General features: G+C 40.6%; 1 protein-coding gene across 1 annotated transcript; it reads left to right on the top strand.

The window, feature by feature from the left end:
• The first annotated feature begins 3,556 nt into the window (after positions 1 to 3,556).
• On the top strand, positions 3,557 to 23,359 carry GINM1 (glycosylated integral membrane protein 1). The gene is made up of 8 exons (XM_053972725.1): positions 3,557 to 4,668; positions 13,292 to 13,351; positions 13,527 to 13,623; positions 16,374 to 16,525; positions 18,664 to 18,820; positions 19,553 to 19,683; positions 20,397 to 20,560; positions 22,417 to 23,359. The coding sequence occupies exons 1-8, from the start codon at positions 4,564 to 4,566 to the stop codon at positions 22,523 to 22,525; spliced, it is 975 nt and encodes a 324-aa protein (XP_053828700.1). The 5' UTR covers positions 3,557 to 4,563; the 3' UTR covers positions 22,526 to 23,359.
• Positions 23,360 to 24,791: the final 1,432 nt, after the last annotated feature.

Here is a 24,791-nt window from a genome sequence, read left to right as displayed (position 1 = left end):
AGATTTCAGGTGCAGCAGGAGTGATGAGGTCAGAACAAGGAGAAACAATCAATTCCCATGCAGAGAAGCTTTATCTTAATTCCCAAACTACTTATGTCCCCCATTTTTTCCTAACAGCATCCAGAGCACCTCAGTTTCACATTTCGTATGCTTTTTGCAAGACAATTATTCTACTTTATTATTTTTGTGCTGATTATCACAGAAAATTAAGTATACACCTAACAAAAGTCTGCATTTAGGAACTCAATATTCTTTTCACTTATGCAGCTTCACAACAATCATATGAAGTAGAAAACAAAATACTAGTTCTGCTTTCACACAATGAGCTTTAATTGCTTACTGTGCTCTGTATCACAACAGTTAGTTTGCAAATACAAAAAAATTAAATTTAGCTGCTGACATCCATGTAAATGTTAAATTTCCTTTACAAATATGCATCTTCTCTAGGTAGATATGCATGGAAATGTTCAGATGCATTCCATGAGAACACAAAAAAAAAAAAATTCAATGACACTAGCTGAAAAGAAATCAGCTGCAGTGTCACAGCTACAGTGCAGGACACTGCCACTGGACTGATTCACAGAGAAGGAAAGGATTTTATCCTATTCCCTGCCTTTGATAGCATCCAACAGGATTTGCACTCCTGTGGAATGAGATGATGGTGATGGTGATATGGATGGCCCCCCTCTCCATTCAGGATCATATGCACTAGAATACAATGAATAACTGCTTTTTATGAGACTGCCTAGTCCTAAACTGGTCACCTCTCAAGTAAAACAGATGATGCTTACTTACAGTACTATAATGTTTTCAATAGGACACACCCTTTTCAGAGTGGATCTCCACCACCTAGGCAGGACATACCTTTTATCAATTAAAGTAGGGCACCTCCTTTGAGTGTGTAACTATAGGCTTGTTGTACTTCAGGTAACGAATCTGACTTTGTGGACAATGCTGTGAGTAGGCTGCCAGGGAGCCTGTTCTGGAGGGGATGTGGAAAATGAAAGAGACACACCCACACCACCCCAGGAGCAACCTCCTATGGGAGAGTACACATTTTGATGTGGGTCACACAGCTTTTGAGTGTGGTGCACACTGAGGGGTTGTGTGCTTATTTTACCCAGTATCTCACAGATACTAATTAGAGGGTTTCAAAACAATTAACAATCCACATATTTATTGTGAGTACATGGTCACAACATGACCTGTAGTATTGTGAGCACCTCTGAAAGAACAGGGAAGCAAGCAGAATCTATTCCCTTCCTGTAGTGCACCTGCACTACATGTAGTATAGCACGTGTGGGTGTACATGTAGCTACATTACACATATAGCAAGTTCTTGGGCTTATGTGTTACAGCTGAAATCACCTAAGCAGGCTTGTTGCCTTCAAAATAAGGGATTCTGCTCCCCAGTGTAGAGAACTTCTACACCGTCTTCACTTCTTTCCAGATCATGCTCTGGTACTCATCACACAATGAGTTTGTCCAAGTCACTAATCTGCTGCAAAACTATTTCTCTTTTTATCACTGAATTTGTTTTCTGCCAGATTAGTGACCTGAATTGACTCACTGTGCAGTAAAATGGAACCAGCGAAGGGGAAAGGGGGGAACAGGAGATGGGAGTGCAGAGGTTTCTGTAGGTTGGTGAGAGCAGGATCTCCTCTTTAAGTACTAGTAAAAGTAGCAGCAGATCTAATAACACCTTTTTAAACAGCCAAGCAGGGAATTTACTTTTCAAAGCTATACTGCTGCAGGATGGTCCTGGGGACATAGTGGGCTGGTCCTGGGGCCATGATCTGCACTGCAGGGCATTGTGTTTTGCCTCCACATTGTGCTAATTCTCAAAGCTCTTTGTGCTGTCATCAAGTGACTGACAGTGTTGTATTGCTGTTGTGAGGTTATTCCCACCCTGTATGTCAATCCAGAATTGATTCCAGGCTGGTTTAAAGCCATCCATATGGCAGTTATCGACAGAAGAAAGCACTATAGCACACATTAAATTTATTATTCTGAAACTTTAGGAGGGATGTAAATGGTACATTAGTCTCATGCAAGCCTATGCTGCCTGAAATTTAACTATTTACTTGCTACTCTAAGTACTCTTACTTTGCACTTCAGTAAGAAAACATACTACTAAATAAGAGCAGGCTTTTATCACTCTTTTTACTCATAAAAAAACCTAAATCCTAATTTCCTTCTTCTTTACATTGGCTTCTGTCTCCTAATAACCCATGCCTGCAATGAAGGTTCAAAGAAAAAACAGCTTTTCACAATTATATAAAAAGGTCAAAGACATTACTTCCAACTTAAATAAAAACCCAATGAAATATACCACTTCTGGCATACAGCAGCTCAAGCAGCAGTCAGTCTCAATACCATATATTCAAAAATGTTACATATTCTAACAATAGTTTAAAATGTCAGGACATGTTCACTGGCAGACTGGAGGAGCCCAAGAGCCTTGCAGCTGAGCCCAAAAGGAAAGCCCTGTTATGCTCCCAGCTTTTCCTAGCACTGAGTAGCTCCACCTTCACCCAAGGACAGTTCAGCTGTGAAACTGATCATAAGTTATTTAGTTATTGCAAGGAATTCTACAATTTACATTAAATAAAACTGTTATGACATCTGTTATGCTGTGAGACTAATGAAAGCTTTGAAATTTGAAGAAAACAGAAATACTTGAAAGCACTATTAGTCCATAATTTTTAAAGTTTTTAATTAAGTTCCAGGAGAATAAAGAGAGTAAGAGAGAGGATTGAAGAAAAGAGGGTGGAAAAGATGGAAAGAAAAAGGAAAGAACAATGGGGACAGAAACAGAAGGAAAGCACTACTTGATAGGTACTTGAAGGCAACTTGCAAGCAGAGATAGTAAAAAATGAAAAGGCATTCATCTACTATTCAATTTCAGTGAGATGCTAAACTCCTCAAGGTCAGCTCAGAACCCAGCTTGAATTTTGCTGAATCTATAAATTCTGCAGATCAGGGATCTTTGCTTCCCTCCATTTTAATGTATCCAAATAACATTAATTATTACACCTCTGGTACATTTTGTAAACATTTGAGGTAATGAATCTATGACAAAAAACACTACTATTCTCCTGCTGGAAGGCAACCCCCACTCTGAGTTCTAGAGAATGCAACTCATAGTTAGGAATTTCTGTAATTTAAACTTCCTCCCACCAGCACATGCAAATGACTGCAAGTACTGACAAGAGCTGCATTCTGACAGCCCTCATATCCCTGAACATGCTCCTGCAGCTGTCAGGAGAGGCAGCAAAACGCCGTGCTGGGGAGCTCACTTACCTCACAGTTCTCTGCCTTATGAGGCAGCACAGTGAACAGATCCTTTACCTATTGCTTTCAGGTTTAACAGACTAAAAAAAAAAATCTTGAGGATGAGTATGCGAGAAATTAGGTAAACTAGGTGATAGTGAAGAGAGGTGGTGGAAATTAAGATGTCAGTTTTTATCCCTTCTTTTGTTACTGATATCTGTGGATATTACAAAGGCAATTAGTTAGCTCTGGTTTTTGCGATCTCTAAAAAACAGTAGGAACTGCTGATGATAAATGTGTTTAGGGATTACATATTTGAGGGTTTCATGGAAGTCTGTAAAACATACTTCACAATATACGACTCTCTTAGGCCTCATTTTCCAATGCCTTGTTCCTTGTACCAGATGTTTGCATCAGTGTCTCATGAATGCGGACTGCATACAAAGTAAGAAATTTCTGTGGGTTTTATGATTCATGTTCATTATCAACCAATAGGGAGTCATAAAATCAGGCTAAAGATTGCTTCAACAGGACAGCTAATTTATGGCAGTATTAAAGCCTCTCTAGACAAGGTGTTCATGTATTTACCATGCCGACCATTTTTTTGCTAATAGGTAACGGCAATCCTTCTTGTTCCAAATAAAACACTTATTATCTTCAAATCCACTGAGAACTTGGTGGTCTAGCTTTTCTTTGTCTTTACCTGAGACTTCCATGGTTTTGACTGCCACTACTAAGTTTCCCTCTGCTTCCTCTTCTTTAGGATGATGACCTCTAGCTCTTGAAAACTTTATCTCCTGCTTTCTTCCTTCCCGATGACTCTCTCTGCTCCCTCCTGAAGTACTCTGCCTGCTTCTGCTTTCCAGAACCCTTTCCTGCAGTGTAGTGCTGAGGACTCGGGCGGTATTGCTCCGGCCCTACGACCCTCTCCACGCAGAGCAGGTGACAACAGCAGGCGCCTCACGGGAGCCTCACCACACACGCTGGCCGTTTCACAAACAGCTGCAATTATTAGCACTATCTATACGGGCACTTCTCTTAGTGCTTTCAAAGGCTGCATTCGCCCATTAAGCGTGACGGGCTCCTGTAGACGCAGCTCCGTATTCGCGCCTTATTCCGCAACGCCGAACTCGGGATCTCCCGGCGGCGGCGCTGCCCGGCCAGGGGCAGGGACAGTGACAGTGGCAGGGGCAGAGCCGGGGCAGGGCCGGCCCCCTCCCACCGCCTCCCCCGCTTCCTCCCGGCCCCGCCTGTTGATGTTTCACTTGCTTTTAATTCCCGGGTCGCAAGATGGAGGCGGCGCTGGGACGTCGGGAGCTGCTGCTGCTGCCGCTGTCGCTGCTGCTGCCGCCTCTGGCCGCCGCTCTGCTGGGCCCGGCCGCGCCGCTGGGACAGGTACCGCCGGGGCCAGCCCTGCCCTGCCGCTTTCCCTGCCCCTGCCCCTCTCCCTGCCCCTCTCCCTGTTCCTGCTCCTGGCCCGGCCCCGGCCCCTGGCCGTGCCCCGCTCCCTCACAGGGGTGAGCCGGACCCTGCCGCGGGCAGACAGGGTTTCCCCTCTCCCTTTGAGGGTTTGCCTGTATAGGATTTGATGTGCCGTATCTGACAGGTCTGAGGGGGAAGGTAGTTACTTCTGTGCAATATAAATGTGTTTATATTGTATTTTCAGGCTTGGCTGCCTACATCTCCATGGTTCAGTGCTGTACAAGTACGCACTGCATTAGGTCCACACTTGAGCCTAGCCTACTCGTGATTCGAGCCAAGAAAAGGGTTTTGATGTATTGGTGTATATCTATAAGTACACAGGGCATTGTGTTGTCTGTTTTTCTGTTCCAATATCTATGCTGTATCTTGGTGACATCCGTTTTAAATTTAGTGGCTTTTTAAAAGAGTGGAAGGAATGTTTTGGGTACTACTTAGGAGAACTTTCCAGTGGAAATATAAAGATTTGCCACAGCACCAGGTGAGCTCTGATCTCTAGAATTACAGAAGAGCTGGGTATGTGTGCCTGAGCTTGAATCATGATCAGATACGTCATCTACAATTGTTATAATTGTGAACCCAAAGTGTAAGACCACAGAGGGAAGAGTTGTGAAGGATTTGTAGTCAACTTGTCTAGCCAATGTGAAGTTACTGTTACCTGACCAAATGTATTATGTCTTTTTTCCCCTCCAGAGTTATTTATTTGTTAGTGCAATTTAAGTAAAACATTTCCAAGAAAGCCTGGCAGAGGCCCTGCACTGGCACATCCTGTGTTGCGAAGCAGGATTCATTCCTGGCCTTACTTCCTGGTTTCTGCTTCTCTTTATGAACTTTTGAAGAGAGACCTCCTTAGCTCTGATTTCAGAATGGGGATCTAGATCTTCAGACACCTACAAAAGTACCTGAATGCCTGAAGTGAGGTGTGCTAAAGAAGGCAGAGGGAGCTCAGTATTTGGGTACTTTGCTTATCCCTCTGAGAAAGTGAGTGTGGGCTTGAATTTTCCAAAAGGCTCATGAAGTGACAATGTAATCCAGACTTAGGCTTTTGCTCACCTTCTACCCAGAAACTGTCACACTTCCACACTGAAACTACAGCTTGGTAGCATTAAAATTGTCACTGCTGGCAGTTTTAAAGGACACGGCACATTTGTGTCTGCTGTCTTTGGATGTGAAAGAATGAGCAGGGCACAGGGGTGCCGGGGCAGTGCCATGTAAGGCAGCTTGGGGTCAGGGATAGAACAGGTATGTTTTGGAGTGTGAGTAGGGCTTGACTTAGGAACTGTAGTGCCATATGGGCACAGCTGTGCTGTTTGTGGGGTTGAGTTTGACCATTTGTGGCTTACTGCTCAAGTGGTCTTGTGAGCTCATGATTTGCTAATTTGGAAGTGTCTGCACTCTTTTAGTTTTATACGGGTCTGGTGGCCTAAGTATTTGCAGAAAATTTCTTCTAAGAGTCAAAAAGGGACATAAAAATTTTTACTTTAGTGTTTTTTTTCTTTTTATATGTTAAACTTAGCAAAATAAAAACTTGTATTTTCTCCTGCACTATTTACTTTTGTACATACAGGACCAGTTTTGATGCAAAAGGAACAGTGTGTCTGGAGAAGGCTTTGAGTAGAAGAATCAATGTTTTTTGACACTGAGCTGTTTTTTAGTGGCCTATTAGGAACAGAAGTGCCTAGGCAGTGGGAATAGGCAGAGTGGGAATGCCATGCTGTCAAGATGCCTTCAGAAGCTATGAGCTCAGTGACAGTGGGCTATAGGGTCAGAATAACTATGTTGTTTCCTCAGGATGGCTTGGGACTGCAGACTGGTTGGGAGCAGGCAGCATCAACATGGTCAGCTTTGCTTTGGCTGGACACCACAGCTGTGCTTTACAACTCTGTGAGCCCGCTGGCTGCACTCTACTCTACAGCTTCACGTTTTGTTAACTCTTCCATGTGGGGTTTAAAGCTGGTGTCAAAGTTTACCTCCGTGCTGATGGCAATGGTGTTACAAAAACCATAGCGGAAGGACTGAGGAAAAACCTGGATACACTGGAATAGCATTTTGTAAGGCTGAAATGTTTTTGTTCAGCTCTGGAATGTGAACGCCTCAACTGTTGTGCAATACTTGTAATTTCTTAAAAATCTGTTTTGAAATCAGGACTTTTTTTTAACATTAGCATGTCTGTTATGGTTTTTATATCTCCTCATAAAATTTGGATATGCAAAACTGGACTAAAAACTGATTGATTTTAGACAAAATTGGGGGTTTGTTGTGGTTGTTTTGGGCTTTTTTTTCCTTACAAAAAATTTAAAGGGAATGATGCAATAAGACATCTGACCTTCACGTTAAAGTAATGTTTTTGATGCAAGGTCAGGCATAAGGGTTTGTGCTTTAGACTATTTTTTTTAATGTGCTGATAGGAACTGGCTGAAAGCCGTACTAACACCATGTTATTTGCTTATTCTGTTTACCTCTTGATAATTGAGGCTAATAGAGTTTTTTCTAAATAAGATATTTGCCTACCAGACTTTTTTTTCTGTTTAGTTCAGTTGCCTGGAAAAAAAAATGCTTTTATATTATTTCTTGCCTGCAAGAACTCTGTGTGGATGGGTCGTTTCACAACAGCAGGAAATAATCTTCACTACATCAACCATTTGATGCAGTGAGTACAATGTATTTTAATCAAAGAAGAAACTTGTTAATAGCAATGTGCTGGAATGTTTCTTCCATCGCTTTATGCCAATTTCTCTATTAGCAGCCCAGCACATGTGAATTTCAGGCCTAAAAGAGCTGACATCGTCTTCCAATGTATATTTGATTAAATTAAAGCAATATTATGTAACTGTGTCTCTGTGATGTGAGACTGAGTATTCACCTTTAAAACTCATGATAAAATATCATAGTATAGGTTGTTTTAATAGGAAGGATACAAAGGCAATTAATTCTAGTAACATACATAGGGGAAAGGGAAGGATAAACCATATTATAATAAGAGTCATTGTAAAACAAGGAAGGAATGAAAGTAAGTGTGCTTGTTCAGAAAAGCAAAGTAAAGCAAAAGCATCATGTCAGATTATTATATTAAGAAAGAGTTCAGCTTTAGCTAGTTAAGAAAATACTGGATGTAGTTATCTTACCCTAAATACTGCAATGCAGTTTAATAATGCCAAATCTTAATGGAGAAAATTTTGTACAAAAATTTTCTGAAATGTGAGGGACAAATTATCGTCCTGCAAACTTGTGAAAGTCTATCTTGTCATGTCAAGCTTTTACCATGGTTACTTCTCAATTCAATTATGCCTGATTGCAGTTAAGACTCTAAAACATAGTTCTTTTTTGATTCTTATGAAAGAATTATGTGAAGCATGGATCATGGAACCCTGGATTGCAATATATACACAAATATATATTGCAATATCCAAATATTACGCTATTTGGAGCCAGTTGTCCACGTGAGTGCCAGGACTCAAGTGGTATGAGTTTGTGTGGTAGTTTTGTTTGTCTGTTCACACACTTCTTTTCCCCTAATCTCTTCTTAAATTTAGAAACAGGTTATTGGTTTTGTCTATTTTTTACCTGTTTGGCAACCTGACATTTTTCAGTTGCAAACAGGATCTCAGCAGTGCCTGTGTAATGGCTGTGAGGGGATTGTCTGCCTTTCTCGTCTCTGTACAGCTGGCCATCTTGTAAGGCGTTGTGCCATCTGTTCCTAGGGCTGCCCACTTGGCTTCCCACAGGCCTCGTAGCAGAAGGAGCCTTGTTTGGAGAGCCTCAATAGAGAACAGCTGTGCTTCAAGTGGGCTGGCTGCTAGCAGCAGAATCTTGATGGGGTGTGTGTGACTGATGCAGCTGTGTAGGACTGAACAGTTACCCTGTACTAGGATAAACTGTACAGTGCACCCCATCAGGTATTCACTGCCTGTGGATAAAGTTTTTCCATGATTCTTTAATCAGATCTGTTTGAAGTTCCTGTGTGATTGGACCCATCAGCTTTTTCTTTTGCGGCATTTTTTTAAAAAAGCAATATTAGGTGAAATGTTCTCTGTAGATTTGTGTGGTGTTAGTCTTTGACAATTAATGAATATTCCCTTTTAACTTTTGCCTGATGCTTTATATTCTTTGCTGACGTCTTTTCCGCTTTTTGTTATTCTGCTGCTACTGTAATTATACTGCCCCAGTTAACAGTTCTGGATTCTGTTGCAGCCCACAGTGAAAGAGAAAAGGAATAGAAAATGATCACTACCTGCTTACCTCTGCTGATCCAAGTTTACAAAAATTTACTAGTTTGCTGTAACCTATGCCATCACACTGTTAGTGCTGCTGCCTAGCTGTCCTAGAACAGAATGACTTATATTTGTGGTAGGGATGCTGTCCTCTTTGCAGGTTCTGTGGCCATTACCATTGTAAATATCACTGCTGGAGTACTAAAACAGAGATGAGAAATCATAGGAGAACTCAGAAGAGACATTTACATCCTGTAAGAGCATTAAGAATGATAGGGCCATTTTTAGTGCAGATTGGAGTTTTGTGTGAAGGCATTTACCAGCACAGGAGGGGGCAAGGGGCTGCGAAGTATAGAACGGGGTCAATGGTAAGCTGAAACCACACCCCAATTCTTAGGGACTTGAATTGCTTCTTGGGGCTGTCCTTTCATTCTGGCTCTGTCAAAGCACTGCTTTTTCAAATATCCCAGTGAATTCAGAACCTTTTAAATTACAGGCTTGTCTGAAACTTGCATGATACTGTTAATGCTGAAAAGTGTATTATAAGTTAAGCAACCAAGTTTTATACTCACAGTTGAGGCTTCTCCAGAAACTGACAGTGCAACAGTATGGACTACTGCAGATTTCCTGTGTTCTGCTCTCAGTGGCTTTGTTACTGCAGGATTGGCTTGCTATGCTTTTACAAAATAAGGGATGTGGGGTTATTTACCTTTCTTAGTACTGAAGTACATAACCACAAGACATACAAAGCACTATAAAACACTTTCTTCCCCTCCACCCTCAGGTTGTGAATTTTATTATGGTAACAAAAAAAATTCCTCTGTTGAAATTAAAGGAATTAAAGGAAGTGTTCTGTAAGTGTGTGTCTTCAGCCCTAGGACTGGAAAGATTGGGAATTGAATTATCACTAGAGCACTTTCTAGCAAGTGTGGCTTGTCAGACCAGGCATTTCATCCTGAAAGACTGGTACAAGAGCTGTTGACCTGCCACATTTGTTTCTCTCCCCTTTAGGAGGCATAAACAACGAATGGCTCTTGAGCACTTATCAACATGCAGATATTCAAGGGGTACCAATCAGGCCTGTGATAACAGGGCCAGTGCTATGCATCACTTCTTCCCTGCTGTGGGTGAAAGTGGGTTAGCAGGGATGGTACTCTGCTCTCCTGTGAGCTGCTGCTTCCTTTCCCCAGCACACCTGCCCAGCTTTTCCTTGCAGTTGGCATGCATCTTGTTGTTTTTGCCATCCTGTAGATTTTGTTAGATGGGGTATGTGTAGGGTCAGGATGATTGGCCACAGCAGGACCCATTGAGTTTTGAGTGTGGCACTGCAGGAGACACCAGTGGGAAGCCATGGGAAGACAGCAGTGTGAAACCCACCTTCAAGGAAAGGTTAAGACTGAGCTGGAACACTGCTATTTTCTGTGGGAAGATAAGAAGAGTAACGAACAACCTGTTCATAAATTGCAGAACGAGAGCATATGACAACTGAGTAGAATGGATGTACAGAATATGGGAAGAGAGCAGTAGAATTTTTTTGGATCTGGATGTAAACAGACTAGTCCCAGGAATGGCAGCAGTATGAGTTCTCTGTTGTGTGTGAACACAAAATTGCAAGGGTCATGATGCAGCTGCTGTAGGGAAATGCTGACCATTGCTCTGAGTTACTGAGGAGCTTTATGAACCTGTACCATTAAGGAGATGCATCACCATCACCTGAGATGGTGGTGAGTACAGATGTCTCCCAAGGAGATGCTGCAAGGACAGACAGACCATGCAGCAGAGGCAGTCCGACAATCTCTGTGCATCAGAACAAGGTGCCCAGCTCATTCTTCCCAGCTGTGTCCTTGGATCTCTTGTGCTTGTCCATCTCTTCCTTGCTTGTTCAACTAACAGAAAAACGGTCTGACAAAAAAGGGAAAGTTTTTGTGCCAATTTAATGAACTAAATTACCTCACTGACTTGGGATGGATTGGGAGGGAAGGGATGATGTGCAGGAGAGATCTGCACCCTCTCTTTCTGTGGCAGAGGCAGAAAGTGGTTAAACTGTTACTATCTGATTTTTGAACCTTTGACAGCACAGAAGCGATCCACTGAAATATTTCATTTCTTAAACATGTACCATGTTCTTCAAGTGCAAGTCTTAAGTATGTTCCAGAATTCATAACAGTGCTTGTGGATGCTGTGTCAACAGAGTTGACAGCTGTTCTGAAGGAAATTAATCATTGTATGTATAGCTAACTTTGTACATTTAACAGTCAATTGTTGAGCATATCTAGCTTCCTTCATGCCCTTCACTTTCAAATAAAGAATTTGATTAAAAAAAAAAAAAAGGTGGGGATTTTCCTATTTTTCATCAGTCATTTCCTGTTTCTTGTAATCTCAGTGAGTCTCTTTGTAGATGTTGAAAAAAGATTGTGAAATACTTTCTGTGTAAAAATGTAATGTAATGTGTAATGTAATTTGTGGCTTAAAAAATGAAAGACTATTAAGACTGCCTGGAAAATCCATCTTTTGTGCCCTTTGAATTCCCAGAAAACAGAAAAACCTAGGAACAAAGTTTTGGTAATCTGTTAAACATTTTGAGAGTGTAAAAGACTTACAGTTCTGAATGCTAAGAGCAAAAAGATCTAAAAGTTTTGTGGATTTTTATTTTATTATTAATATACACAATTCATAAAATATGAGAAGGAAATGAGTGGTTTGAGGAAATTACAGGAAGACAGGATAGAATATATCCTATGTTTATACTGTTAATCCAGTTTATATTTTCAGTTATAGAGTTCACTTCTCTGACTAATTTGGTAATTTTAATTTCCTTTGAATAGCTAGGATTTAAGTTTTGAAGAAAAGTCAATATAAAAACCTGTTTCATAGAAAGGGCATTGAGGAAGAGATTTCTCTTTGGTCTCGGTGGCCAGAGAGTTTTCTTAATGATATGCCAAATGAGTCTGAAGTATTTCCAAGTCACTTCGAACCAAAAGGTTATCTGTGCTAGGTTTGAAACCATTCTTCTCATGATGCCAGATTCCAGCTGAATTGGACTTTGAGGTTGTTTTTTCAGTTTTTGACAGTTCTGGCCACTTGAGTATGCTCATTAACACCCATTATTTCAATGATTTTTTGACATTATAGTCACACTTCAGAGTTTTCTGTTTCTGAACTGGGGTTGTATTATGTTAGGTATTGTATATTTCACATATTTTCTGGCTGAAAATTTAGTGTTGTATAAAAATACTAAATAAAAAGTCTTCTTATGTATTTACATTTTTATTTATTTTAAATGCTGAGCATGTTCAACTTTTTATTGAGACATGACTCACTTTTTAACTGTTGGTTGTGAAACAATGACTCAACTACAGAGCTAAAGAAGATGCTGAAGGTATGGAGAAATTTTTCAGAGGAAAATGGATCCACAGAATCACTGAATCATTTAGGTTTGGAAAGACCTCTTAAGATCAAATCCAGCCTTTGACTGACCACCACCCAGCTAACTATACCATAGCACTAAGTGCCATGTCCAGGTATTAATGAAATGAAGTTATAATGATTTAAGGCTCCCACAGACCAAATATGGAGCTTAACATTATTTTTGAAGAGGTGTCTGAGGAAGGCAGTGTGGCAATCATTACTTCTGGCTATGTGCAAGCAAGATTTGATTTTTGTATGTAGTTTTTTTTCAGGGACAGATCTGGGAGATTTAAGGTCTCATTTGCAAAGCAGCCCCTGAAATTACAAGGGAGAAATGAGAGGACAGAATGAGTGATTCAATAAATTACAGCAATTAGGGTTTGAGAGAAAGAAGCAAACCCCCATTTTCTGTGAGTTTGAGGTGTCCCGTGTGGCATAATTTGGGAATTATAACCAAAGAAACAGAATTTCTGCTGACAGAACTGAATGTTCTTTAGTATAGACTAGCTTCACTTTGAAGACTAACTGGAGTGCTTAAAAAAACCATTTACAGAGAATCTGATTTTTACGTTTTGTGGTCTATTATTTTTCAGCTAATATGAGAGACTTCTGTTATATCCTTGAGAAACAAGTGATTATTATTCTTAATCTTTATTACAAAAACCCACAAACTATACATAGGGGAATGCAGATGTCATTCTTTTTCATCAGTCCTCTTTATTAAAAAGAAGAGTGAAAAAAACAGTAATCCTTACATGAAACAAGAAGGCATATTCCTTTTCCTTCTATCTGCTGGACAGAAAGCCTGGCAATGTGCTCTGGGATTAGTATGAAGTCATTCTGCTAGGACAGTACAAGAAAGTTGCCTGCAGTGGCTCATGTGTTTTCTCAGACTAACATCTCTTCTGGTTTTTTTTCAGGAAGCAATTAGAGTTGGTGTTATGATGCTGAACACCAGTGGAGAACTTCACAAAGTACAGGTTTGTCCAGTTTTTCTGTTTATTCAGTGAATTAATATGCAGTGAAACAAAGTCCGCAGCAGCTGCAAGTACATCCTTTATTCTGACATCAGTCAGTAGGGAGTGTCTCCTCTGAGAGCAGAATTGCAGCACAGGGGCAGGAAACGTACACTCATTCTGGCTGTCTTTCTTTCAGGTTCTTTTTAACATCACCTATGTTAATGGACAGGTATATCTAAATGACTTTCCTATGAAAAGCGGAGTTGCCCACATAACATGTCAAACAATAATATGTGAGTATTCTCTTTTCCTTTTTTTTTTTTTTTTTATTTTATTTTCCTCCCTCCCCTGGGGTATTTGGCTTCCCTGTTGTCTAGTAACCAAAGCTTGCAATGGCTATGTGTTCTGTATTTGTAAACCAGAGCATTGTGGAAGCAAAACATTTCCCAAGGTAGGACAATTTTGGTATTAAAATGGATCAAAAAAATCTTACTGCCTTCATCTCAAGTCACATTAACAGGCTTGTGTGTAAATGGTCTAATCTGAAATCCAGACTCTGCCCATCTTTTCAAAAGAATGTTTTGCACTACAAGCTAGACAATGTAAACAGAAGGATGCAACTCCACCCTGCTCATGGCTGTGTCCCTAGGTTGGTTGGCCTATATCCAGAAGGAGATTCAATAACAAAAGTATGAATTGTTGCTAGGACAATCTTTTAATGATATCACTTCTGTATCTGTTGGACAAACAAGTTTCTGCGGGATAGGATATTATAGCACAAATATTGCACTTTAATGACTGCAGTAGTTAATGACGTCAAATTGTCTTGAACTTGCTGTTTTTCCACTGATTCAATGCTACATTTTTTGGTGAAAAAACAGAAAGTACCATGTGATTTTTTTTTTTTGGAGATCCACAGAACATACTGTATAATTAATTAAAGAAGGACCATTAGGCTTATTTGATGTAGGCTTCTGTTGTATTGAGAACCATCTTCTGCTCCATAAGATGCAGTCAGTCTCTAGGTTGATATCTGACGTCATCCTCATCAGGGACTTACAGAATACACTTTTACAAATTGCTTCTCTGAGCTCTGACCTTGATGCTTGAACCCTTTTTTCCCAAGCGTTATCTGTTATTAATTTGACAGTATTTCTTTCCTGGAGAGGGAAAGGAGTAATCAAATTCTCTTTTTCTGTTACAAAACCGTGGCAAAAACATAATTTACTTGCAAAATAACTCACTCCAGAAAAATAGATATGATTTTACTGAGTAATTCTGAGAGCTCCTGAGCACTCTTCTGTAGTTCCTGTTAATTTCCCAAATCATAGTTGTAGTGCTTGTGATGACTAGTTTTGAATCTGAAACAGTGAGGAAAATACTGATTTGACCTGGGAGCTAGAAACCTGAAACTCTTTATCTCCATGTTTGGGTCTGAGTCCCCAGCACAGTACTTCTCTCATAGTATAAACATTACCTGTAATGTAATGTTTATACTATTTACTTACTAAATTATTGACAGCAGATTCAGATTCAGCATAGTGTTAGTAAAATGCTAAAGAAATATCAAGATACTTATTAATAGAGGGGAAAATACTCCTGAGTGTATATAAAACCAAAACTTGACCTTAATAATCATGCTTTTGAATATTGGAGACCATGTACTCTAACATAGTTGTCAGAGCATTCTTGGCACCTACATCCCCACTTGAAGTTCCCCCAAAAGTCAGTTTTGGAAGTGTATGTGTCACTCCTGTGAATGTAGTGGTGGTTGAACAGCCTGACACATGGTAAAAGCTGTGAACACAGGGAGCTTCAGCTGCTTGGCAAGTTAGAGGCTTTGGGCCTTCAGTGCAAGCTTGCTGCTCCAAGTCAGAAAACTCAGCAACCAGGTTAGTGCCCTGGCTCACACCTGTAGGGAACTTTCCTTCTGCCATTTATTTTGGCAATAGAAGACATTACTAAATTATGCCAGAAAGTATTTTTCTATATTTTAAATAATAAAAATAGCTTTATGAGGACAGGGATCACAGCATAAAAGTAGTGGACACACTGAGTAGTTAGTGTGTGACTGAGACTCAAGTTGAGCTGTATCCAACATTGCCTGACAGGCTCAGCACTCCAAGTGACACACACACAGCACCAGTGGCTTAGCATCAGGAATGGTTTGGTCTCAGTTCATGTCCCTTGGTATCTGCATACTGGAGAGATCCCTCACCTCTACTCTTGTGCTTCTCCAGGACTTCAGTTCTAGCATGCCCTCACCTGAAGCAGAGGTGTGGTAACTGGGAGAAGGATACTAAGACTGTGCAGAAACAGCCAGGATAGAAAGGCAGTTCCGTGTGTACTTGTAGAATATTAAGCTGTTGAAATAGCTGAAAGCTTTTGGGTAGGAAGAGAGGTTGAGGTGTTACCAGTCACATATGAAAACAGAGAGGAGGACAGAAAAATATGTAGGAGGGAACTGGCACTCATCTTGAGCAGGAGATGCAATGTGCCTGAAAAAGACCATATTTGTTTCTGTATTCAGAGGAAGGGGAATGTTGTGCAAATGAAGATGTTTACACAGGTGGCTGGCTAGGCTGTGGCATTACTCTCATGAACTCTTTTGGACAACTGAAATAAGAATGCAGCAATAACCAAGCCAAAGAGCTCTGCTTAGAGCACTTAAATGCAAACCTCAAAGGCAGAGATGTGACATTGTTTGCAGGCTTCACGAGTCAGGGGATTGTACAGCTCTGCTGTGTTATAGACCTGCTCTGAGCCTGATTTGGTTATATACTGGTAAAAAAATCATGGAACCTGTTTTAGCTGTTGTCCAGATTACTACTGGTTGTAAAAGCAGTTACTGGAAGTGTTAAGATGTTCTGTACTGTTGCTCTGGCATCTCTGGCTTGATGCTAGTGGTACTCTGACTTCTCCATTCAGGTCTGCATGTGCAAAGGCATCTGTGTCAGAGTTGCACCTGTTTTCTCTATGGCTGGGTGCTGCTTTCTGGTTGAGGTGGTTTCTCTTTGAAAATTATGACATTGTGTGTTAACAGTGGAGAACAGAAGCTTGGATAACTTACCGGATCAGCAGCACCTGGGAACCGTCAGTGTTAGAATCATGGTTCACGAGTGGCCTTTGGCATCCGCTTCTGATTTGCAGCTGATTGTCATTCAGGAAGAAGTGACAGAAATTGATGGAAAACAGGTAAAAAAAAGCCCTGCTACAACATTCTGCTTGTTTTTAATTTAGGAGAGGCAAGTAGGTCCCAGGGATTACAAGGTTTACATGGATCTGGCTGGTAATTAGAACACAAAGTATATAATTAATGTTAACTAACATAGCACTGAGGGAGACAACAGCAGCATTGGCAGCATAATAGTGGGGGTGTCTCATGAGGAAACTACAAGTTTTAATGCTTCTTTTCACATTTTATTAATTAACTATATCACATGCACTTTGAATAAGTGAACTTGTGCAAGCGAAGCCAGACTCACAAGCAAGAGTTGGTTTATAAAATAATGTACAAAACGAACAAAAGGGGCATGGGCTCATTCTGTGTCTTGAGGTTTTCCCCATTGTTTATTCCAAGCTAACAAAAGTTTTCAAGCATGGGGAACAGCTTGCAGCAGGAAGCTCTTATGGCAAGTGGGCTTATTGTGAAAGCCCACTACACCTGAGAATTTGAATCTTGATAACGAACATGGATTTTGAGATGAACAAGCACCTCCACCCCTCTGATTTCTAAACAGTATTTGCACAAATAGCAGTCGATGTGAGGGGTTGCAATTCTAGCTGAGGTTGAAATGTGCAGAACTAAGTTCTCAAAATCACTTGTATGGTGTAGTTGATTTACTGACAGAAAGAGATTCTGTAGAAAAGATCCAGCTGCTGAAGTCAGCAACTGGCTTATTTCTGTGTCATATTTCTGTTTTTGCACATCTGCATATTACATGTGGCCAGGCTTTTTTGAAGCTGACTTGTGTTCTGTTGCCTTTTTATTTTTTTTAATTATAATGATCATAATACCACTGATCCTTGATTAATTGCATAGTCAGCATATAGAAGTTTTTATAGGGATCTGTATCATGTCAGAGTCTTAGTCTGTTAGTGAAAAGCCCCACTGAGAGGTCTGTAGCTTTTCCAATGAGGTCTTTATTCCACTGATAATAGGCTAAGAATTGTTGTTTGATTCAGTTGTTACACAACAATGGCATTGTATTTCAGGCCTCAAACTAGGCATCACAATGCATTTCAGATTTTCATAGGGACCTAGGAAAAATAACCAGAAAGCTAATGCTGTTTCCTTGATTGTTCCTCTAAGTCAAAAGCAGTCTCACATAAGCACCGTAGAGGAACAGAATCACCTCCCTCAACCTTCTGGCCACACTGCTTTTGCTGCAGCCCCAGGACAGAGTTTGCTTTCTGGAACCTGAGTGCACATTCCTAGGTCATGTTGAGCTTTTCATCCACCATCACTCCCAAGTCTTTTTATCTAAGGCTGCTCTTTATCCATTCACTGCCCAGCCTGTACTTGTGCTTGGAACTGGCCCAACCCAGGTACAGCACCTTGCACTTGGCCTTGCTCAACTTGGTGAGGGGTTCACCTCTCAAGCCTGTTCAACTGATTCTAGATGATGTCTCTTCCCTTCAGCAGGTTGACCACAGGGTGTCATCAACAAACTTGCTGAGGGTGCACTCAGTCTCACTGTCCATAGTCCAGCAAAGTTGTTAAACAGGAGCAGTGCAAATACCCATCCCTGAGGACACCACTTGTCACTGATCTCCATTTGGATATTGAGCCACTGGCAGCAACTTTCTAGAGTGCAAGCATTCAGCCAATGCCATACATATCCAGTGCCTGGTCCATCCGTCAAGTGCATGTCTCTTGGTTCAAGATAAGGGTTTCAAACACGTCAGTGTCAAATGCTGTGACACTTGGCTTTCAGTTGTTAAAAACAAGCAATGTTCCTGCAAAAGCAGAAATTTCAGTCTTGCCTTAGCAAGTGTTTGCAAGTGCTTTCACTACATATCTGAGTTTTCCATGCCCTAAAATGCCTCCCTGCAAGAGGATAGTGATGTACTATGTAAGACTTGGTTAAAAGCCCATGGATTGACTGCCATGTGCTTTTGCAGGGAGAGACCCAGTCTGTTCAGCATATTTTCTGATGTGGTATGGTCTACAGAAGTGTGGTATGTGAAAACAAAAAATACCAATTCTCGTTGTAACAGCCCTGTGTGTATGTCTTAGTGGCCTGGAGTTTTCTGGGACATACTGGTGTCATCTGCCAGGCTCCTTCAGTCTTGCTTTAAACTCAGTAATATGATGTCTGCATCTTTTGTAGGTTCAGCAGGAAGAAGTAACAGAAATAGATATTTTAGTGAAGGACCTGAGAGTACTTAGACATTCCAACTACACTGTCCCTTTGAAAGAGAGCATGCTGTACTCCATGCCAAGGGACAACGACGTGTTATTTACACTGCCCAACCTCTCAGGAAAAGGTATCTCTCAGCTGTTAAGTAGTATTTTCATCCATATTCAATGTTGTGCTTTACAGGGTAAGAGAGCATCATTTATCCCTTGTTTTACATAGTGAAAGAGTTTCTTCATTAACAGGGACGGGTTTTATTTTATATGTCTTGGTTTTTATTTTTTTAACACCTAAATTCAACTCTTCATATTAGGTATTTTATTTGTTTGTTTTCAAATCTGTTCTCCTTTGAATTACTTGATACTTGGCAGTCTGCAATCCAGACATCTGACAGGAATAAATTTCTCTCCCAGATCTGCGATGGAAGTTTCTCTACAGCTCCCCCTTTTTCCTGAGAATGAAAGAAAAAACTGTAGAGGAAATACCTGTCTGGGTCAATTCCAAACCACAGAACAGTTTTCTGTTATTAAATTGAATAACTTAAAAGCAGTAGAAGTTACTTGATGCCTTAATTTTATTTCTGTTTTGTTTAATTAAAATTTTAATTTTAATCTAGTCCATCACCTTTTAATCTGATGACAGCTGAAATTTACAGCTAAGGGCATAGCTAAAGGCTGCACTGTAACACTCTTTCTGCTTCTTATCAAGTTCACTTCTCAAGTCAAAAAAAAAAAAAAGCCTTCTTGCTGTAAATGTGTGAAAACTGTACCCTCTGTAGAGAAACATTGCATGTCTTTATTTTCCTTCAGAGTGAGTCAAACAAAAAGTTAACTCTCCCCTAAATCTAGCTCTTCTTCTTCAGATATTCAAGATCCACTGCAGACTACCAGTCAGTACCTCATCCAGCAAGTAGAAACTACAGTGGATGAAGAGACATTACCTGGCAAGTTACCAGAGACCCCTCTTAGGGTAGAACCTCCATCTTCTTACAAGGTGCTTTTGTTGTTTGTTTGCTTGTTTTAAGGATCAGTATCATTATTAGTATATAAATACAGTTATTTAAAGACAGGCAACCACTAAGTCCAGTGGATTTTTGCAGATAAACCCCAAATAAACCAAAAAATGTCTGCTCCTAAATTACCATTCAGCAGTGACGAGTCCAGTAGGAATCCATTGGGCTTCTAAATCTTGCCATGTTCTGACCACACAGATACTTTATGATAGGCAGTTGTGACATTTACATTATACCGAGCTAAGCATTTATGACAATTTCAGATATTGCTTAGCTTTAAATTCCACCATTTTCTCCTGACTCTGCTCAACTGCTTACCCCTATGAGAAATGGACCACTGGTCTCACCTGCTGTAGGAAACACAGTAACAGCTGGAGAAGTTCAGTTCCAGTTTAGACAAGGATGGGTTTCATGGCCTCCTCTGTGGCCAAAACACAGTTGCAACCCACTGTCTACTCTGTTCAAGTGTCCTTTATTTTCCAAAGGGACCATTAATTAACAGAGAGCTAAACCTTCACCTGTTTCAGACTTTGAACAATAAAGATATCTGAGCCACCAGTCAATTCCATCATGCTTTTATGTATGTTTAAGTAAAATTATCACCACGTAATGTGATTTACCAGTAGCTAAAAAAAGCCCTAAAACCCAGCAGTTGATTTGTTTTGCAATCTTTTTACTTTTACCTATTTTGTAGGTGATGTGCCAGTGGGTGGAAGACTTGAGAAAAGGGTTGTGCAGATTCTGGTTTCAGTCTCTGCCTATCTTGTTTAGTTTCATGGAAGTTGTTGTTGTTGGAGTTGTTGGAGCAGCTCTTATTATCAAAGTCTTAAAGCTGATTCTCCCTTCCTGTGAAAATAAGTAAGTAATTTTTGTAATTTTTTTTTTTTGCTTTGATGAAGGCAAAATACTGACTAAAATAATCTTCCAAGATGCAGGCCCATTCTGTAGGATAGTTGTAGCAAGAATTCAATGAGAAAGCTACTGGTAACTTTCCATTCCAAGTGCATTTCTGGCACACAGGCATTTCAGAGAGACATGGGAAAGTATTTCATTGGAAATGTCTTTAGCTGAGCTGTCATACTGCCAATTTTTTATCAAGTCTTCTAAGGACTACATTGTGAGATGCTATTAACATAGTTCCAATAAAGGAGGGTAGAAACTAAGTCTAAACAATTCCAACATCTCCCAGTCTTTTCATACTCCTACTGTGTTGGAGCTTTACAGTAGTTCTGAAAGGCCTCAAATTTGGCTTTGCAAATCTACAAGGGAATTCTCCAAGGGGGACCAACCTCTGTAGGCAGCTTCCAAGCCATAGTGACTGGTGCTGGCATAGGTGGCAAGAGGCCACAAATAAAGCTGATTGCCTGCAAGGGCTGTATCCATCCACTCCCTGTGTTACCAGCAACACATTTTTTGGGAAAGCAAGGTCTCAGAGCAAGGGGCAGAAAGATGAATTAGTAACTGCAGGTCATAAATCAGTGTAGATTTAGTGCTGGAATGGGCAAGCATGTGCACTTTAAAGCAACCTAAGTTGGCTCTGGGAGAGCTGTCCCTTGGAACTTCTTTGGGAAGCGACCGACAGTGCAGCGTGCTTCGTCAGCCCCAAGCACAGCTGATGTCTTCAAATGCAGCTGATCAGCTGTGCCTCTGAATGACCCTGCATGCAGTTAATTTATGTATGCACTCAGGGGTACAGGTGTTCTTGGTTCTTCTGAAAAACCGGGAAGATCAGGAAGGTTGGAAAGAGCAGTGACAAAAGAGGCAGTGCTTCCCCTGGCATTTCACACAGCATGCTGTCAGATGGGAGGGCTCCCCTGGTTAGAGTGGAAAGAGTGGAGAAACACTTTGTACTTTCCCCAGCAGTAAGCAGCTTACCACTGGCAGTAAGCAGCTTAACACTGCCATGTATGAAACTGAACTACGTGGAACTGGGAAGAAAATTCTAATCCCAACAAACTGTTCAGCAAAGTGGATGATAACCTGTCCATAGCAGAGGTCAGTATGGAGCAGAGGAACCAGCTTGCAGTAATTTTTCTTCCAGTTGAGAACATGGAGCTTGCTTATACCTTGTTAGAGTGTATAAAGAAATTGAACCACCCCCTCCATTAAAAAAAAAAACCAAAACCAAACCTCCAAAAAACAACCCCTAAACCACAGTTATTTTCTTTCTACCTGTGTAAAGTGGTTCCTGTGGTAAAGTGGTACCTATGTGAAAAATGGTAAAGGTTTAACTCAGGATTGTAAACCAGTAAGAATGACCAGAACATCTCATCTGGTGAATGATAGTTGCAGGTGTGAGTTGGGACCTCATCCCAAGTCTTTAATGCCATTCATTGTTACACTGATGAAACTGGAGGCTGTTACTGAGTCCTGGAGAATCAGCTGTAGATCCTGACAGTAAACAGTTTTAGGCTACTATGAAACTGAGCAACTAGAGCCTACACTGCTGACATTTCAGATGTAGAAACTGGTCAAAGGGAGCTCTCAGAAACCACAGCCGGTACATTTTGGAAGCATTTTTCATTGCAACTTCATATAAGAGATATTATGAGGGTAATACTAAGTTGATGCATTGATTTAAACTTTGTTTATTTAAACTTTGTTGATGCATTTGATTTAAACTAAGTTTGGGGAGTTTAGTAATAAGTCCAATTTTTAGAACACAGAATTGTTTTGTGTATTGTTTTCTAATGCCAGGTAACCTTACCTTTCAGAGGCGTCCTTCTCCTGGATCAAGTCACCTTTGTACCTGTGACTACCATCAGCCTGCCTTCAGAACTTTCAGACAGGAAAAATAATTCAGATGAGAAAGCATGTACTTAATACTGTATTTACTTTGGAGTTACTGGTTTTTAAAAACACACTTTTAGTTGATCTGATATTTGGCACCTGATCTTAATACCTTGTTTTTTTTCCTACTAAGAAAACTAAGTCAGTTGATAAATTGATAAAAGGCCACTCAGGCCAAGGCCCAAAGCTGACTTCCTTGTGCCTCTCCATAAACAAGCAGCCTTTTCAGAAGCTTCAAAGTAGAGCAGCTGCCTTTTCAGAAGTTTCAATATAGAGCAGCTTTCCACCCTGAGGGCTACCATTGGTTTTAACTTCTGTGAAGTCACTCTTCCACACCTCAGACAGGCTGCTGGCTGCCTTCATGCCCATAAACCAAGTTAGCTGTCCTGACTAACAAGATTATGAAATTCAGGGTGTCCTTAAGTCCAGAGATAGCATTCTTAAAAAACATCTGAGGAAATACTGCAAACATCAGCTGTGCCTGCAAACCTAAGCAAAGCTACCCCACCTGGTTCCAGGTCTCATAGGGTTAAGTGTGTCTTGCAAGGAAGATACCACTACCAAACACTTGTGTTACTCAAAAGATCTGACATTTTATATATGCAAAACAAAAATTTGAACGGCAGATTTATATTTCAAGCACTTTACATTTTTATGGTCCCTTCCACTCATAAAAATTGTTAGCAGTTGTAACTAGCTTGCTTTTTTGTATCTGTGACAGCAGAATTCTATGAAGTCCCAAAAGAAAAATGAAAATTCCATTAAATTATGCAGAAATACTGGCTTACTATTGCTGAGTAGGCCCAGTCTGCTCATGCCAGTTCGTACTGTTAACATTTTTCAAATAAACATTTAAATTGTTTATTAGACTGTGATTGTTTATTAGACATGTGTGCATTTATAGTTAGGTAAAACAGCAGTTTGCCAAACATTTCAGACTCAGGCCACTATCTGTTTCTTAGCTTTTCATTGTTCTTACTTACAAAAATTGTTTGTCAAAAGAATGAATAGGAAAAAACCTCAGAACTGTAACTACCTGACACTAGACTAAGCACAGTTATCATCAGAGTGATCAGAATTGCCTGTGTTCAGCTGGAGTTGTTAAGAGTGAGGGAGAAAAGCTGGGATTTCCCCCCCACACTGGCTCCTGCCCTAAGGAAACATCATGTGTGTAATGAGATCCAAGTTACTCAGATGCTGGTCTGTGACAGGAACAACTCTCATTTGTCTCACTGAACTGACAGCATTGCAGTGATAAAAGGAACATTTCTAACACCAGCTTGGCCTTATAAAAAAACCAAACCTAACTTCACCATCCAGCAGTGCAGTGTGGTACACACCACACCAGCTCAAGGTAACGGACACTGCTCAAATTTCCCTTTTTTTTTTTTTTTTTTGTTCTAGTACCTTGTAGGTGGCATAGGGATTGCCACCCATGGCTGAACAGGAAACTGCTAGGATTAGCACAGGAATGGTGACTGCACAGACAAGAGCAAGTATTCAAACAGGAATAGACAAACTTGTCTGTATGTGGATATTGCCTGGCCCCTCCATTAGCACAGTTCAAGAAGAAGTGATGTACAAGGCTGAAGTTAGCTTCTTCTGGGGAAAAGAATAGGATGGACAAGAAACACAATAGTTCTCCCTTAATGCACACAGTAGGAATTATGCTGCAGATGGAAACTTGGCAGCTGTTTGCATGTGCTCTTTGCATCCCTCCTTGTGAAACTGGAAACCAAGCACCAGAAACAGCCACAAGGAGATTTAACTGTTCTAAACAGCTGCAACAAATGCATGGTTAAGCCTGAAAGTGTTGGTACTGCTTCAAAACCTGGCTGATTTCTGTAAAGTTACAAAGCAGCAGGAAAGAAATATCACCATCAGGTTAATGGAATTCTAAAATTAGTGCAAATCTTGAACACAGTATCTGCCAGTTTCTGCTGCTTTATGGAGCTGGAGTTATCAAGTCTTTAAAAAAAGTTAAAGCTTTTGTGTTTCTGCTTTAGCATGCACATGGTTTTCCCAAATCACAAATGTCATGCCTTTCAGAGGTGTGCTACTCTGAGCTGGCATGACTCTAAATTATTTTGCAAATTGATTAAAAAACCACCTCACCCAACTAAGACAATAAGAAGGATAGGGCAACTGTCCTGCATGCCAGTCATGGTAGGTCTCATTTTTCCAGAACATGAACTGATATACCCTCCAAGGGAAGGTATGTGGGGGGACTGGGAACTGGGGGGGAAAAAAAAAAAAAACGCCAACAAAACCCATCTACCCAAAAAAATCCCTGGTGGGA

This window comes from Vidua macroura, chromosome 3 (assembly GCF_024509145.1).
Source record: "Vidua macroura isolate BioBank_ID:100142 chromosome 3, ASM2450914v1, whole genome shotgun sequence".
Taxonomy (NCBI): Eukaryota; Metazoa; Chordata; class Aves; order Passeriformes; family Viduidae; genus Vidua; species Vidua macroura.
The sequence above is the reverse complement of the archived record's forward strand: the minus strand, read 5'-3'. Positions and strand labels throughout refer to the sequence as shown.